This window comes from Cetorhinus maximus, chromosome 4 (assembly GCF_964194155.1).
Source record: "Cetorhinus maximus chromosome 4, sCetMax3.hap1.1, whole genome shotgun sequence".
NCBI lineage: Eukaryota > Metazoa > Chordata > Chondrichthyes > Lamniformes > Cetorhinidae > Cetorhinus > Cetorhinus maximus.
In genome coordinates, this window is record NC_135882.1 from 87946476 (window position 1) to 87965411 (window position 18936).

At 41.9% G+C, this 18936-nt stretch overlaps 1 protein-coding gene across 2 annotated transcripts in view; it reads left to right on the plus strand.

The window, feature by feature from the left end:
• tox (thymocyte selection-associated high mobility group box) overlaps window positions 1-18936 on the plus strand; it is a 297637-nt gene that overhangs the window by 264854 nt on the left and 13847 nt on the right. For both annotated transcript variants that reach the window (XM_078540444.1, XM_078540445.1), the window contains exons 6-8: window positions 5515-5595; window positions 7243-7647; window positions 14428-14573. In XM_078540444.1, coding sequence (XP_078396570.1) covers window positions 5515-5595; window positions 7243-7647; window positions 14428-14573 — 632 coding nt within the window. The remainder of the gene's footprint in view (window positions 1-5514; window positions 5596-7242; window positions 7648-14427; window positions 14574-18936) is intronic.

The window sequence follows — 18936 nt, forward strand, 5'->3', positions numbered from 1 at the left end:
ATTGAAGGTCACAGCTCCCCTCAACTTCTATGCCTCCGGCTCTTTCCAGGGATCGGTGGGTGATCTCTGCGGAGTCTCCCAGTCAGCTGTCCACACTTGGTGACAGACACTCTGTTCAGGCGTGCATTGACCTTCATCCACTACCGCTGGGACAATGTCAGTCAGACAGAGCGAGCCAGAGGCTTTCCAGCGATTGCTGGCTTACCCCGTGTCCAGGGCTCTATAGACTGTACACATGTGGCCATCAAGACGCCAGCAGGTGAGCCTGGTGCCTTCGTCAACAGGAAGGGCTTCCACTCCATGAACGTGCAGATAGTGTGTGATCACAGGATGCTTATTCTGCAAGTCTGTGCAAGGTACCCAGGCAGCTCCCACGACACTTACATACTCTTCAGTGTTCCGGCTCAGCTGGATGGATGGCTGCTGGGTGACAAGGGCTATCCCCTCTGAAGGTGGCTCATGACACCTCTCCACCATCCACGAACAGAGGCTGAGCAGCGGTACAATAGGAGTCACACCTCCCCAAGAGCTGTGGTGGAGAGAACCATCGGTCTTCTCAAGATGCGTTTCTGATGCCTGGACCATTCAGGGGGCACACTCCAATATCCTCCAGATTGTGTGTCACTGATAGTGGTCGCATGCTGCGCTCTCCACAATCTGACGCTGGAAAGTGGACAATGAAGACGTGGACACAGTTGCTCCGGATGCACACGATGAGTCCAGCAGTGAGTCCGAGGATGAGCATGCACAGGGAAATGCTGAGGGGGTAGACGCTGACTCGAGCATACTCCAGGGAGGCAGGGACACCCGAGAGGCTTTAATCCAAAGAATCTTCAGCTAGCCCACCAAAGATGGACCTTCAACACACGCCAGGGCTGCAGGCTCCATACTCGACACCTGAGTGCGAAATCAGTCTGGATAATAACATTAACTTGTCAATAAAGCTGAATGTCAAACAACTCACTTATAACATCGTGGCTTCCCGTACACATGCAGAAGTAAGGAATCACCCTGAGGCATGGCTACATGTCAAAATTTATCGAGTAAACAAAAGTAAATTCATAAAGCGAAACAAAAAGGTGCTGAACATCACACCAAGTCTTCTACTAAGTACTATGGGCCAACATAAAAGCACCAGTGAGAAACCTGTGGTGCCTAAGGTGCCTTAAATTTACGCTTTTGGGTGCTAGGTCTAGATTCTGTCCCCTCGCTGGCACTGGCATCTGAGACAGCTGTTTACTGTGCTGTCTTGTTGGCCTCGATGACCTTGGCGGATGTCCTCTGGACCGTGGAGCATTTGATGGCCCCGCCTGGGAGGGAGCAGCCAACTCCAAAGCTGGCTTCTCCCCAGTCGCCGCAGCCTCATCGGATGGCATGGTCACTGGCAGAGGGGCAGAGGAGCTGCTGCCCTCATCTGGAGCGCCCTGAGAGGATCCCGCAGAGATAACAGGCAGTTGCTGCGCCGATGTGAGGTCGCTTCGGACCTCCCTGCTCACCATAGATGAAAGGGCACCGAGCTGGGATACTTGGTGCCCAGACCATCTCCCACACTGGCACTGACCAGCTGTGGCCAATGCCGCTGTGAGGGCTTGCAGGTTTGAGCACAACCCCAGGAGGACCTGATTGTTCTCCTGGAGGTGCCTCTCCATGAGAGTCGCCACGCTCTCCCTGGAGGAAGCATGGCACTCGGTCATGATGGTCATTGCATCAGTGATGCTATGCGTAGGACTCCTCCAGCACAGCCACTATGCCACGCATTGCCTCATGTATCTCCACCAGATCCTCCTGCATACCCTGCTGCACTTCTGCTGCCTCAGGGACGACTCCAGTGGCACATCACCAGCCACCAACCAAGCAAGTACCTGGTCCCCAGCATTCCTCCAACTGCCGGTGCCCTGGGCACTGTCTGTCTCTGCCCGCACCTCAAGCAAGTGTGAAGTGTCCTCGCCGCTGTGTCCCGGGACACTAACCGAAGATCTAATTCCCACCGAGGTGCTAGTATCCGTGCTGGTGCCTGCCTGGCTGAGATGATGTGATGCTGGTGAGTGCATTTGCTCGGGGGCTTCAGGGGTGAGAGATGAGCCCTCTGCCTCCTGCTCCCGGCCCTGCTCCGGTGATGCTGAAAGGAAGAAAAAGGACATTTGATTAGTTACAGTGCAGACAATGTCAACTTGCATGCTGCTCCCCAGATCATTATGCGCTCATCCTTCCATAATCAAGAGTAAACCCATATTGCTAACTTCAATCACTGAGCATTCAGCAGTGCCATGGCTTCTGTGACACAAGGTGACCTGGCTGCTCGCCAAACATACCTCCCCTTGCCACCCCAGCCTCACCACCGCCGGTGGACCTGGGGGCATGGCGCTTCTCAAGGTCCATGGCCTGCTCCTCGAAAGCCGTAGGAAAGACTAACTTGCCTGCCCTCCACCAGTCCGCATTCGTTCCGACGCATTGTGCACAGTCTTTTCCTGAAAAGAAGAGAGGAGAATTGATTAGTCTGGCCTGCACCTGAATTCCTATCGCATCCCTGCCAACCCAGCCAGAGCTTATGTGACACACATGGTGACCTGAGTGCTCGCCAAACATACCTCCCCTGTGGTACCCCAGCCTCACTGCCACCGTGGGACCTGGGAGCATGGCACCTCTCAAGGTCAATGGCCTGCTGCTCGAAAAACATTAGGATGGCCAACTGGGCCTGCCCTCCGCCAGTCCACATTCATTCCAACGCATTGTGCGCAGTCTTCTCCTGAAAAGAAGAGAGGAGAATTGATTAGTCCGGCCTGCACCTGAATTCCTGCATCCCTGCCAACCCAGCCAGAGTGGGACATTGCAGGGCTCCAGTTCTTCATCACCATGCAGCTGCCGCACACTCACCCAAACAAGACAGGGCTGATCCCACCCCCGCCATTGGCCAAATGCTGCCTCCTTCACAAGTGGCACCACAAGGTGAAGTACGTTGGCGGGCCTTAATTGGCCCGCCCGCGTAAAATGGCAGCACAGACCCGATCACACGCGGCGATCGGGTCCACGCCTGCTCCCAACCTGACATGGGGAAAATTCTCCACTAGAAAAGAAAATAAACTTTGTTTGAATTTGAGTTCATCAGAACAATGATTACTTCCACTTGCCTAGGACCTCAAAACTGAGGAACTCTCCACCTCTCTCCATCTTCTCTTCCTCCTACAGTAAATAAACTGTTAAAACCCACATCCATTTTCAAAAGCCCACATTTCTCCTAACCATCCTCTTTTTCCTAATACATGTACAATTACTTTTGCTTGAAAAATTACTCTTCAGTGTATTTTGCATTGGCATATTTCCTTGAAAACACCACAGAAAAAGCAAGCAGATATTAAATTGAAACATTCGTATATCTTATAATAGAGCAGGCCATGTTCAAGAATGTCAGAATCTTCTAACTACAAAATTGTGTTGTCCTCATGCTGAATAAAATTGATACTGAGGGAAGGAGAATCTGAGTGAAAGGTCAAGTATGAAAGTTGATTGGGTTTTAAAAGTATCCTTGAAGCGGGTAGCAGGAGTCAGGAAATTTCCCAGCTTGGCACGGGAGAAAGTACCCACAAAGTAGGATTTTCATTCTGGGGGTGGGGGTGGCGGGTGCTAACTGGAGTCAGGACCACCACCCCGGAAAGGGTTTGGAGGCAGCCACAGGGGCTGTCAGGTGCGGAGGCGGGCTGTTTAAAGGGCCTGCCTCGGTGCTCTGGGACTTCATCCCAGCTGTAATAGAGAAAACCGCTGCCTAATCCCCACCCTTCACAGCCCCCACACACCCTTTGGCCCGTCATACCCTCCATGTCAAACTCTGCACCTCTACCCAGCCCCCTGTGTGCCCTAATACCCTCCATGCCATGCCCCTCTACCCCCCCATGGCGACTTATACCCACCATGCTCCGCAATTACCCTCTACCCACACCCCAGCCTCTTATACCCTCCGTGCCAAGCTGTACCCCTCTACCCACCCCCTTGGCCCTTCTTATCCCTATGCCAAGCTATTCCCTCTACCCACCCACCATGGCCCCTCACGTCCTCTATGCCAACCTATGGCCCTAAACTCACCCCCGTGGCCTCATACCCTCCATGCCAACCTATGTCCCTCGACCCACACCCATGGCCCCTCATACACTTCATGCCAGCTGATGCCCCTCCATCTACCCCCATGACCTCCTATACACTCCATGCTAAGCTATTACCCTCTACCCACACCTATGGTCCCTCACACACTCTATATGCCAGCTGTGCCCCTCTACCACCCACCATGGCCTTCTTGCACACCCCATGCCAAGGTATGCCCCTCTACCCAACCCCCCCATGGCACCTAAGCTATTACTCTCTACCCACATTCATGGCTCCTCATATCCTCTATGCCAATCTATGCCCCTCCACGCACCCCCATGACCCTCTCATACCCTCTGTGTGAAGCTATGTCCCTCTGCCCACCCCCATGGCCCCTCATACCCCATGCCAATCTCTGCCCTTCCACCATGGCACTTCTTTATCATCTGTAAAGAAGCATTGAGCAATTGAAAAATAGATCTAAAAGAAAAAGCTGTCGATCAAACAATGTTTTCCCTTGGGTGCAGCTGTTTCAACAGAGTGATGGGCGTTTGGGCTCTCAGCCAAGCCTTATTAAGCATTCTTGGGCTGAGAGTCCAGACATCCTTTAGTCTGTTGAAACAGCTGCACAAAAATCCAGCCCATTAACCCTGTTTCTCTCCACAGATGCTGCCTGACCTGCTGAGTATTTCCAGCATTTTCTGTATTTATTCTAACTTCTTTAAACTTGTGAGCCACCAGATGTTTGGACCTTGGGGGCTACTCTGCAACAGCAGCCTGAGAATGATAGTTACTCTGTACCTGCACTCCGTTTACTTCTGCAGTTTTCTGGTGCACCCTTTGCCAGGGGGAAGCCTTCATAGGAGATATGATCGTCCAAATTAATGGCTGGTACACTAAATTGGGCTGGAAAGGACAAAGAACTGGGACCATCCAGGGGTAAATGGGGGCTTGGAGAATCAACCTCACTGTCCCTTCAACTGGCTATTAGAGTAGAGACCCCTGTATATGTACATACTTAAAATAATTAAATTCCAATGTTTCTGCAAATTAGAATTTATTTAATGTAAAATAATTGTTAACACTAATTGTTCTTTAATACAAAAATAAGTGGAAAGCCATTATGGCAAAGAACAAAATTTCCTTGTAGCAGCTGTTCCCTTTCAAATTACGCAGATGGTCACAATGATATTTATCATTGGAATAGCAGTACTTTGGAGATAATTATTTTTTTAACATTTTCTGGAAATGGAAAGACTCGAGGAAAGCATATGATATAAATTGACTAACTAGAGTTTCAAAGGCTTCAATAAAAATTATGGTTTTGCTAATCTAATTTGACATTATTAGGGCTTACTGCTTGAAGGGTAATTTTCTTGAATTTGCACCATAGCCAGCTAATGCTGTCATTTGCTAATAACGAACTACAATGTTTTACAGGTGTACAAAAAGAAGACTGAAGCTGCCAAAAAGGAGTATCTCAAACAGTTGGCAGCTTACAGAGCCAGCCTGGTTTCCAAGGTAATGCCCTGTAGCACAAATGTTTTCAGCATCGTTCTATCAAATTTCCTTTTCCTCCCTCTCCACTCTGCACTCGGAGTCACTCTTTTATTCCATGGGGTCAAGAAACTGCCAATCAGAGCTCTAAATCACTTCACAAATTCTTTCCCCCTCCTTCATTGCATGAGTTAATCAATTGCCTTGTCACTCTGGTTGGTAAACTATTGTTTGCTGTTTAGTTCCATGAAAGTATTCACAGCAGCGCTTTCATTTAGGTGCATATTCAAATTTAAAAAAAACACTTCTTGTGACTTATGCACTTAATATAATTTTCAATTTATAGTGGTATATAATCATGCATTCTGGTCTTACCATGTTTGTAGCAAATAATGCATTTAGATTATCTCTGCATCTGTTTGACGTGTGCATACTTGTGTCTGTGTCTTTAACTCTCTGCCAACAATAACTTTATGACTGGCATGATGGGCCAAATTGCCTCACTTGCTCCTATTTCTTATGAGCCTATGGCAGAATACCTAGAATAGAACTTTCCCCTCGTCGGGGGGGTTGTGTGCGGGCGGGCACGGACCCAATCGGCGCCTCCGATCAGGTCCGCGCCACCATTTTACGTGGGCGGGCCAATTAAGGCCAGCCCAGCATGATGCGCGCCCGGAAGCGCTGTGCGCTCCCTGTGCAGGCGGGAGAGGGGTTCCCTGAGTCGGGAGTGCACACTTTCGCGCGCATGCATGCGAAGGAGTGCAGAAATCTCCCTGAGGTACAGAGACGCCTTAGGGGGATTAGTTTTACGTTTTAACAGTTCATTAAAGTTTTGTAAAAATTTTTATGACATGTCCCCTCATGTGAAACTGTCATATGAGCTGGGACATGTGCCTTAATTTTAATAAGAATTTTTCTGAAAATTTTAAATAATTCATGAAACTTTATCCCACTCGTGGATGAGGCTCCATGAAAAATGCGAAAGCCGCCTGGGCTCTTCGCCTGCCCGCCAACCTTAAGGTTGGATGGGCAGCTTCCTCAATAGGCTTAATTAGTTCATTAATGGCCTTAACAGGCCTTTGACAGTTCGGCGGGTGTGCAGCCGAGTCGGCTGCGCGCCCGCCGAACTGAAAATCTAAATGAAGCACGGTAACGTCGGGATGCACGCCCGACGTCACCCCGCGTCATTTTATGCCTTGTCAAGCAGGCCCCGCCCCCGCTTGCCGAGCCAAAGATTCAGCCCCTAGATTTCGTATAGTGCTGTTAGTTCATCACATATTTGCAAAGAGAAATAAGAGAAAAAAATGAGATGTAAAAACTTTCCAAAGAAATTTAATTCACCAAATAAATTAAAATTAACTATCTAAACGTTTGACAAAGGCATTGAGTACAGTTTGATGAATACTGTGTCTTGATGTATTCTGATTTTTTTTATTTAGATATGACTGTAGTCAGAGAAGAGTAAAGGTCATGACATTAATTCTACAGGACAGTCTCTTGCACATTTAATACAATTTCTTTAAACTATCTATGTAATACTGGGAATTAATATGCACAAAAGAAAAGGGAAAATATTAAATAATTATTTAAGATAATCACCAGCGTATTTTATTATTAGTAAATTCACTACAACCAGCTAACAGTTAACAATCTTGGTGATCTTCTCTACAGAGCTACAATGACCCAATTGATACAAAGACATCCCAGACTTCTCAGATGATGAATTCAAAGCAGCCAGTGTTTTCTGGTCACTCACAAGCCCCCTCTCCAATGTACCTTGGTTCAGGTGCCTATCATCAACAGCCTGGTATGAACCCTCACATATCTACCATGCATCCTAACCTGTCTCGGAGTATTGCCCCCAAACCCAATGGTCAGATGCCAGTGACTGTTTCTATAGCAAATATGACCGTCTCTCCACCTCCATCTCTTCAGATCAGCCCACCTCTGCACCAGCTATCCATGCAACAGCACCAGCTTCACCAACAGCAGACTTCTGTCATGTCTCAACAAATAGGAAATCACCAGCTATCAATGCAGGTTCAACCTCCCCTGCACTCAGCAACAATGCAGCAGGTCAGTACATATGTGTAACTAGCAAAACAAAATAAAATCTTTGTATTTAGAGTACGAATCGAATATTAGGTTATATTGATCAATGTCAGGGTGGTGAGATAGCTCAAAACAGTCAAGCTGTTCCATCTTAATGATAAAACTGTGGTTTTAGTCGCTAAGCTTGGTTAGCGGGTTGGTTAATTTTCACTAGTTTGAAGATAATTAAGTGGATAACCATATTGTGATGGTGCACACCAATGGCAAAAAGGAGTGGTAAGAGAGAAAAGAGAGTAGTCAATCTACCAGGTAGCTTCAATCATACTTCCTACCAGGCAAGGATGCTCAAAAACATCAGTTATTTAAATAATAACATCTTCCCAGCTGAAGAAAGATTCATAGGATTAAATCAAAGAGTCATTACTGCACAGAAGGGGGCTACTCTGTCCAACGAGTCCATGCCAGCCGTCTGCAGGGTCTTCCAATCAGTACCATTCCTCCTCATCTATCCTCATAGCCCTGCAAATTTATTTCCCTCAAGTGCCCATCCAATTTCCTTTTGAAACCATTCATTGTCCTGGCTTCCACCACACTCATGGGTCATGAGTTCCATGTTGTTACAACTTGCTGTGTAAATGGTTTCTTCCTTACATCTGCCCTGCACCTCTTGCCCAAAACCTTTAAATCTGTGTCCCCTAGTGCTTGTACAATCAGCTAATGGGAACAGCTTTTCTTTGTCTACCTTATCCAAACCCGTCATAATCTTGTAAAGCTCCATCAAACGTTTTCTTAATCTCCTTTGTATCAAGGAAAGCAATCCCAGCTTCTCCAACCTAACCTTGTAAATAATACCTGGAACCGTTCTGGTAAACCTCCTCTGCACCCTCTCAAGGATTGTCACATCCTTCCTAAAGTGTGGTGGTCAGAACTGGATGGAATACTCTGGTTGTGACCTAAACAGAGCTTTAGAAAGGTTCAGCATAACTTCCCTGCTTTTGTACTCAATACCTCTCGTTATGAAACAAATACAGAAAATGCTGGAAAAACTCAGTAGATCTGGCAGCATCTGCGGAGAGAGACAAAGTTAATATTTCGAGTCCACTATGACTCTCTTTGGAACTTGAAAGAGGTAGAAATGTAATGGCTTTTATGCTGTTAAAAAAGGGAGGGGCAGGTGGAGTAAAATAGAAGGTCAGGGATAGGTTGGAGGGCAGGAAAGATTAAATAACAAAGATGTCATGGAACACAAGGCAAAGGGAGTGGTAATGATAACATAAAGATGAAAGCTTTCCTCTTTTTCTGCTATTAACACATTCTGCTATTTTGCTTTCAGACAGTGCTGACCTTTATTCTGCTATTAGCACCTATTCTAGACCAAAGCTTTCATCCAGTTTGGAAGAAGAGTCATAATGGACTCGAAGCATTAACTTTGCTTCACTCCCCACAAATGCTGCCAGACCTGCTGAATATTTCCAGCATTTTCTGTTCCTGTTTCAGATTTCCAGCATCCGCAGTATTTTGATTTTTTTTCTTGCCTCTAATTATGAAGCCCAAGATTCCATATGCTTTGCTAGCCACCCTTTCAATATGTCACCTTCGAAGATCTATGCACATGCGCCCCAGGGTCCCTCTGTGCCAGCACACCCTTTCGAACTGTGCCATTAAGCCTATATTCCTCTTCCTATGTCCTCTGCCAAAATGCATCACCTCACACTTCTCTACATTAAATTCCATCTGCCACTTGCCTGTCCATTCTCTTGGCCCAACTAGCTCCTGTTGCAGTCGATTTATATCATCCTTACTGTTTGCCACTTCTCTGAGGTTGCTATCTTCGACAAATTTTGAAATTCTAGTCTGTATTCAAATATCCAAGTTATTTATCTATGGCTCCAGCACTGACCATTGGGGTGCACCACTATCTACATCCTCCAGCCTGAAAAGCAACCATTTTCCGCAACTTGCTATTTTCTGCTCTTAAGCCAATTTTTTTATCCGTGCTGACACTGACTCTCTTACCCCATGAGCTACAGTTTTGATTTTCTGCTTTTTATGTGGCACTTTGCCAAACATTTTCTTAAAATTCATATAGACAACATGCATTGCTTTTGCCTCATCACCTCTGTCAAAGTATTCAATTAGTCAAACAAATTTGCCTTTTACAAATCCGTGCTGGCTATCCCTAATTAACTCAAACTCTTCAATTGTCGGTTGATTTTCCCCCAATTATTGTTTCTAAAATCTTACTCACCACAAATGATAAACTCACTGCCCTGTAGTGTCCTTACACCCTTTCTTAAGTAAGGGTGTCACAATTACTGCACTCCAATCCTCTGGGATCTCCCCCATATCTAGGGAAGCTTGGCAGATTATGGCAAGCTCTTCCGCTATCTCCACCCCAATTTCCTTTAGCAACCTGGGATGTAGACCATTCAGACCAGGCAACTTTTGCACTCTAAGTGCAGCCAGCTTTTCAGTACATCCTGCCTATCAGTTTTCACTCCATCCATTACCTTTACCGTCTCCACTTGTAATAAATACCAAGAGAAAAATGAAAACATAGATTTGATGCACATGGCCACTGCCTTTGTGTATGATTTTTTTGGTCACTACAAGACATACAGGATGCCGATAGTTTTCTGATACCACCCTAAAATAAGAATTTTTCATATCTAAGCATAGACAGTGAAATGCAATAAGCTATTTAACTGTGGAAAGCATCACAGTCTGACCTTTGCGCTCCCTTCATTTATATGCAGAGTCTGGCATCAGTCACTGAATGGCAATCATGTGCATGAGCCCAGCTAATGTTCCCTTCTTTCCCTAGCCCAGGGGGTGATGAGGTTGATGGTAACTTCCTAAACCTGGAGCCTTTTGGATTTTATGGTTTGGTGGTACATTACAATGTCTACTCCTTCATTAAAAAAAAATCTAGTTTTCTAAATGTTAAACCTCTGTGGAAATTTTAGCTTTCAAAGGCTGTTGCAGTATTATTCTTGACTCCAGTCATTTTCAATCATTATAATTACAGCTGGACAAAAAGCATGTTTTACAGCGTAGTGTTGTTGAATATGCTCAATTTAACCTGATGCAAGATATTTAATATGGGGCTTACTTTAGAGATCATATATTAAATTATTGTGCAAAAAATACTAGCTAAATTATGGATTACATATGGAAAATCCTGGAAGGCTTTACATGTACACTTGAGAATACTTCAGATTCAAAAACACTAAAGTCACAAGGCTGGAATATTTGCTCAGATAAACCAATCCTCCTTGTTATTCTGTTCACTGCAAGAAAAAGAATCTGCAAAAATGAAATCATTAATATCTGTCGACTTGCTGTATAACCTTGTGGAAAAATCTTTGTATGATATTACAAAGACAGATTTTCAATTTTCTCATGTAATAAACAGATGTGTGTGGATTTGGATGTAATTTCAAGGTTGTAAAAAAAACAAAATCACATTGAGATTGATGAATAAATCAGCCACGAAGACAAAAGCCCTGATGCCTGATGAAAACACCTCTTCAGATAGGCAGGAAATGAAATTAGTTCACAGTAAAGTGCAGAGATGAAGATCAGTGTTCTGTTTTGCTGCAGGCTTCATAAGACTTAGCACAGCAGCAGAGCAAATTGCTAGGACTCAAAAATCTAATTACAGAGCAAATGTCCCCTCTGACACCAAATTAATCTCTATCGGGCCCCCCCTTTTGATTCCGGTCTCGCACATGAAAATGAAATTTAAAATTCTAGGCATGGATGCCACCAATCACAGAAAAACATCTGGTAATTGTTGCTGCAGGATCAAACTGTAAAATGTCCAGTATTGTGTAATTAGACTTCTTTGCATTAATTTTTAAGCTCAATTTATCTTTCATCAGACTTCATGAATGGCTGATAAAGAACAGTCACTGCTGTTTTCTTGGCACAGTGTTCTACTTCAGCTCTTGTAACCTGAAGAGAGTTTTTGAACACAAACTACATCTATTTCATTTGCAATCTTATCCTAGAAGTGGAAATGTGACCAAATTGAAATACATAATTTGAATCTTGAGAGAGTTCAAAACAAAGAATGAAAAATGTAAAAATATGCTGTGAGTTTATTAATATAAATTAAATTCAAAATAGTTTTCAGAAGTGAAATTAGAAGTAGCCTTAAGGGTTCTGTGACTTCCGTTAAGTGTATTTGGTTAAAAGCAAAATTTCCTCTAGCAAATGCATATATATATATACATATATATATATATGTGTGTGTATATATATATATATATATATATAATTTTAAGATTTATTGTTGTATTCTTGAATACCCAGTGTTTCTGTGCAAAGGATGAATGTCTTTTTCTTTTCATTAATTTTCTGCTGTCTCTGGAATTGCTATTTTTTTGGCCTTTTTTAGTATTTCTTTTCTGTGAACTTCCAACAAAAGCTGTGTTAGACTGAATTTTGGTTAGTTGAGACTCATGAAGATGAAAGAGAAGCAGATGGTGCCTTTGTGAGTGAAGGAAAGAGAGTAGTTTGGAGAACAATACATTAATAGATAGAGTTAAATAAAATACCCAGCCACCTGCTGCCTGCTCTTTCAGCCAGATCCAAATGTATGTTCCAGAGATTAACTCCAATTGCATTTATATTTATCAAGATTAAAATAGCAATGACAGCTAGAAAAAACAATAAGTACTCCACCTTATCCTTTCTTCTCTCTTAAACTTGATTCAACTCAAGTTGTTTAGTGAACTACATGTCGAAACAAATGCATTAATGTTCAAGTGTTGTAAACTGCCAAACAAATATTCTATTTTGACCTTTATTATCTGAAGGAGATGACCATGATTATTAATTTTAGAAATCACAGTAATTAATATCTATTTTTATTTGCAGGGCTGTTAACTATTGCACCAGAAATGCTAAAGATTTTTGATAATAGCAAAGGTTTCTCAAGCCTCTACTTTAATCAGTTTCTTATTTCCTTTCATTAGATCCCCTACCTAACACACCATTTGTGTTATACTGGGAAGCAAGAATCTGCACCAAGACCTCTGCCTATCTATTGTATCTAGCACGACAAAATCTGAGAAAGCAGCTTAAAATGGCTCAAACTCAGACTTGCCCTATTTTTCTCTCTATTGGGCAGTGAAATCAGGAACTCACTGCATACATAAATCTGCTTCTTATCCATTTGTGGAATATAAATTCCACACACAGTTGCTGTACTACAGTACCTTTTTTTTGCTTAATTGTTTCCATCTTAGTCAACCGACAGACTTTTCTCTCGTAAAAAGCCAGTCTGGCAGTGGCAGAATTATGTCACTAAGTTGTGCACTCTGCCTTGATTTGAGCATGCTTAAGTGTAATTCTGTCCCTCGCCATAACAGTGAGGCTGTATGCTGATATACTTTCCCTTCACACCACTTCACAGATGCTGCCAATACTCCATTGGCAAGCACAATATAATGATGACATTAAAGATGTAGGACACATTGGAATAAATTAATTGCATTTCCCCAACCTGTTACTTAAATACTTAAGAGAATATCAGCTTACCGGAACACTACTGAGAAGTATTGTTAGTATTTATAATGGGCACATCAAAGGAAATACACCAACCCATCCACCTTCCTTTATGTCCACCCAAATTAATCGCAAAGTTGATCAGTTCAACAGAAAGGAAATACAGTGAGGAAATGAATAGTAAGAGGATTAAAAATTGAAGCATTAGTCCCAAATTTCCAATAGCCCGGAGGTTGTGAAGTGAAGTTTTCTGGATAGACAAGGGTAAAATTTGGGTTAGAGCCTGGTTATGCTGGGATGCAGTATATATTGTAATTGAAATTGCGAGGTGGGGAGTGGAGCAATGAATTGCTTTTGGAAAGCTGGCCTAATTGGAAAGTAGCAAGACTTAATTATATTTTTGAACCTGTTAGGTCTGAGCTGTAGGTTCCAGTTTCGCTGCAAGTTCCTTCCCTTCCCACCATTGACCCCCCCTCCCACTTCTACCTGAGGCAGGTGGCCCACTGTCCCTTTAAATGATGTGGACTCCTGCCTGGAATATATAAATACCACAGATCCCAGGATAAGGTATAAAATCGAGGAGGCCCCCATTTTCTAGAATTACATTTTTATTTTTGAAACAGTACCAGCAAACCTTTGTTTTGTATATTTATCTGAGATCCAGAGAAGATAGAAGGCAAACTACCTATGTGATGTAGTTAGTGTATGGATTCTCAAGGGCCACAAGTTAACAAACAGAAAAAATATTGACTATCATTAATGTGAGCTGCTAGTTAGTTTATTCATCACAACTGTTGTATTGATAACAACCATCTGTTACATTATATTTTCCGGCTTTCAGTACTAAATTGTAATTTTTAAATATTTACTTTGACTAAAATGAATGAATTGCTTTTGGGTGATAGCAAATATTTTCCCAGTAGCTAGGGAGAAGGGAATGGTACAGAATAGCAAATATAGTAAACCAATATGTTTTTGCTGGGATAACATCTGACATTAACGGCCCTTAAAAAGTAATTACAGGGTGTAAATAGCAAGCATTTGAAGCTTCAAAGATCAACATTCATTCAATAATCCAAGTGTCCTCCTGGTATTGTAAATACATTGTTAGTTAAAATGCAAAATTGAACTTTTTGTTCCTCTTCCCCCCTCCCCCACCCCAATCAGAATGATTATTTGTCAACAGGAAGCTTGAGAATAAAAAAATCTCAGTGAATCCACTTTTGATCTTATTCTTTTCATTGTTTCATGATTGACAACCTTGAAAATCCTTGTTATTTTCTGCTTCAGGGGTTCTTACAATCTGAGTTTCAGAACATAATCAACTCAACATCTACAGCTGCACCTGTTGCTACTCCAACAATGGACTGTGTTCGTTCAGTTTGCCGAAATCCTCCACCACAGAGTGTTGACTGGAATGACTACTGCAATAATGGGTTAGTGGTCAGTAGTTGCATATAAAGCCTAAACCACAGCTTCACATTTTAGATGGGGGTCAAAGGGCTATTATTACATGCTTAAATTGTTTTTGTTAGTTGCATTAGATCTAAGTAAAATATGGGAATAGTTATATTTTGATTTTTTATATCTTGAAATATAGTGGCAAAAAATATTCAATAGTTCCAAAACAATTAGGTAAATAGTGATTGATATACCTTAATATCGTTGTGATGCAATGAGAAAAGTGTGTTTACACTAGGGTTGCACACTCTGCAGGATTTTCCTGAACTCTCCAGGTTTTAAATATTCACCTCCTGGTGAGCAATTTAAGAGAAAAAAATCACAGAGGCATTTTATTTGGAAATGTTTGTTTATTAATTACTAATATATTGGAGATGGGAAAAAGACTGTTGGATTAGGCAGGGTAGTTGAAGGTGAGAGGTCATGTGATGAAACCTGCTGAAAGACGTCTAACCAGAGTTGGCAACCCTAGCACGAGTATGTATGTATTACATCTGCTTACACTTCCTGTCAACTTCATATGTTCACACTTTTAATGGAAACTGCCCATACTTGACATCTTGTAATTGTACCCTCTTGCAAGCATTACAAGCTTCCATTATAAATCCAGGCATAGAAATTTATAATGGAACTACAGTATAAAAATAAGGACAAAATATATTGCTGGGAATTTCCTGGGGTTTCTCTTGATTGCTGCCGTAGCTTCATCTGGCGATCAATGAAAATGCTGTTTAGATTAATTGTCTGGGGTTTCCATCAATCTTTTCACCAAAGTTACACCAGCTGATTGGGAGAAACCTCGAGGAAATTGTAAGCACATGATTTTAAAATGCGTACTGAATTATCTTTCCACACCCTAGTCCAATTATCTGTTGTCCTGTAATCCCTCGTCACCTGTAGACGACATGTTCTTAAACCTCTTTATACAAAGCCAGTTTATAGGCAGGTACAGATATATAGATGGCTAGTGGTGAATTATGGCTTCTTGTGCTAGTTCATAGCACATTCACTTTCAAGTTCAAAGCAATAGAAGCAACAAGTATGTCTGTAATTCATATTCAGAAAAACAGTTATATTTGTGAAATATCATACACATTATTTCCTCATTCATTATAATCTCCATTTTGCAGATAGTGGAGCAAATTGAGAAAAATTAAACAACCTTTTTTTTTGAACGGGGGAAGGATTGAATTGGTCCTGGGCAGTGATATAAAATGGGCAATAGCCAGAGAACAGCCTGATTTACACAACACCTGAATTTCTTTTCCACTGAAGTCAGGTGCAGGATATTGGTGCCCATAATTGACTTTTGTTGCGCTCATCCTAAGCCCATGAAACAGGTCCAACAAGGTTCAATTTCTCCCCTTTGGGCTTTTGAACATTAATAAAGCCTATCCAAGTGTTTACTTTATAGAGGTATATTGATTGTAAATGGTATTTAAAAGATAAGTTAAACTCTGAGAATAGAATATTGGAGTTCACGGGTTTAAACTCAAGAAAGGCAACTTAAGATTAGTAGGAAGACCTTCTACACACAATGACCTATAGTCTCTTAGATGGAGCAGATGGAAATACAAACCTCAGAATCATTTAAGAACAAATTGGATGCAACAGTAGAGGGACTGGAGGCTCATTGTGGGCAGATGAACAGAGATGGGCCATATAGTCTCCCTCATCCATAATTATCTCGTATTACCAGTGATTCCCACATCCCTTGAATTAATTTTTTAAAATTGCAGCAGTGGGTTAGTATTAAAACATTTGTGGATGTTCCCAACTTTTGCCCAACTGGCAAAAATGAGTAAAAAAACTGTACACAAACTAATTCAGAAAGGGAAAAGCAGAAGAGCTAATGCATGGTTGTTGGATTTCAATGTATATAATTGTAAGGCTAATGCGTATTGGAATAGGAAGCGTCTACACAATCCTTTAGCAAAGGTGAAAAAACTGGATAATGTTCATTGACCATTCACTGGAAATTTCCCAATGTAAAGCTGTCGTAATTAAATTTGGTCAAATTTGCTCCTATTAGGAGCTTTGGGCTATAAATTGGAACAAGATGTTTTAACTTTGTACAGGAAACTAATTCTGCTTACCCATTAAAGATCAATTAGGCACATCACACAATGGACAGGCTCTGTTTTTCATGTACAATCCTCCTTTCCCAGTTTTCCTTTGTATGCTGCATCCAGGTGACCTTTTATGACCAGCACAATAAGAGGCAAACGTGCCTTACACAACATAATATTGTGTGTAAGTTTGGACATCCTTTACTGAAATAAACATTCATATGTTGAAGATGGTTCAGAGAAGAAGGAAAAAGATAATTCCATGAGCCAGGACTCATGGCAAACAAACATTGTTGAACCTCTCTGAATTGGAGAAAAGAAGACTGGGACCGACATGATCCAAATCTTCAAAATGATGAGAGGTACAGATAGTGTAGATGTGTGTAGTTTACTTAACAGAATGTGAGAAAGAACAAGAGGCCACAGGTTTAGCCTTAGCAAATGTTAAATAACCGAGATTAAAAACGTTCATCCTTTACATCAGACTGGAAATGTGAAACAGACTCTTGGCAACAAAAGCACTGATGCTGCATTGTTCTACTTCTTCAAAAAATACTTGAGAGATACTTGGGTGTTTGAATTCCATGAGGATTCTGCCAGTCACCTGTGGAAGTCCAGCCAAAACCCCACAGAATTTCAGCTCACTGGTTTTTAATGGAACGGAATTTTCTGATAAAAATTATATGATAACCCATAATTGGATATTGTGTGGTGCTGGAGCTGGAGATAGAGTAGAGGATATCAGCGGTAGGCAGAGTGAAGAATAGAGATGTGAAGAAGGAAATTCTAGAATTTTGAAAGATTCCTTTTAGGGATCAACAAATATTTACATAGAATTTTCATCTGGAGCTTGAGGAGGTGGGCCCATGGTAGGATAAATTCTACATCACGTGTAGAATAGAGCGTTCTCTTGTTTCAGCTCCATGATTTTGGATGTAGACACTCTAGATCCTGGACTGAATATAAGTAAGCTATTTATTGCTTTATACATCAGGGTGCCATTGCCAATATGTTTGGTTGTCTGAAAGCTCCAGAAAACTGACTGTGATGTCCAGAGTCAACAAATGTGTGCCTTGTTCATGAGAACTTGTACAAATAGTTCTCAAATCAGTGAGTTCAAATGATCCATCGTCAGTGGACCGCATCAACAAGATTCAAACAATCTTGTGTTCCTAGATATAGAATATGGCTTAGAATCAATGGAACACAAAGGACATCTTGAGGTCAGTACCAAGCAGGATAACATCTCAAAGTCAAATTTGTGAGGTTACCAAGGCCTACTCAACGATTGTTACCCAAGTAACTAAAGATATCAGAGAATGGCAGCGACATTAGAGTTAATGTCCCATTTGGATATTTCCTCTGTGCTGTCCTATCTAAGATTGTGTGTTTGTCCAGACAGTGGAAGAATTATCATTTATTTGTAAGTAATTGTTTGATTCAGTTCTCAATGAAAATGACTTTTTGTTGCATTTTGTTTTCTTCTTCTCCATAATTAGTTAGACACCAATGGAATTATGGGATTGTATAACATCTTTCTTAATTGGGCTGTATTAATCAGCTGTAACTTTCCTAAGAAGTCAGTTCATTCATTAATTCAGATAAAGCAATAAGGCTTCTAGAACCTCAAAGACCAACTTTACATCTTCAGATCAAGCAGCAGTTAAAATGGGACATAATGTCAGAAACATGGCACGTGGCACATATATGATATAAGAAAAGTCAAGGATTAGAAAAGGCCATTTAGCCCTAGGAACTCATCTCCCTACTAACCTGACATCCACTTGTTGCACTTTAAATATCCCTTTACTGTCCTTCATGGCAAACTGTTTGTGAAACTCTTGCAAGTCAAAGCATTCACATTAGTAAATCAGCAGAACCAGTCAATTGTTGGAAACCAAGGATCTCATAACTGAATATTTTATTACAACTCAATGGGCAACTTGCTTTTTGTTGTAATGTACATTAGATTTACAAATGGACCAAAGGCATTTTGCTACATAATTACACAATTTGATACATTAATAGCTTGGAACAGTACGGTAGACAACATTAGGAGCAGTCAGTTTTAGTAATGATGGGTAGAAACACTCTGCTATGTCCCAAAGAAGCACTGAACAGTTTATTATTATGAAGCCACAGGACCTCATTGTCCAGCATCCAGATGAAGCAGCAAATCAGGTTGCTTGAGAGAAGGAAAGTTTCAATCTCAACAGCACACTGCACAGTGAACTTTCAGGAAAAGAGTTCAATAATGATAAAGAATTCA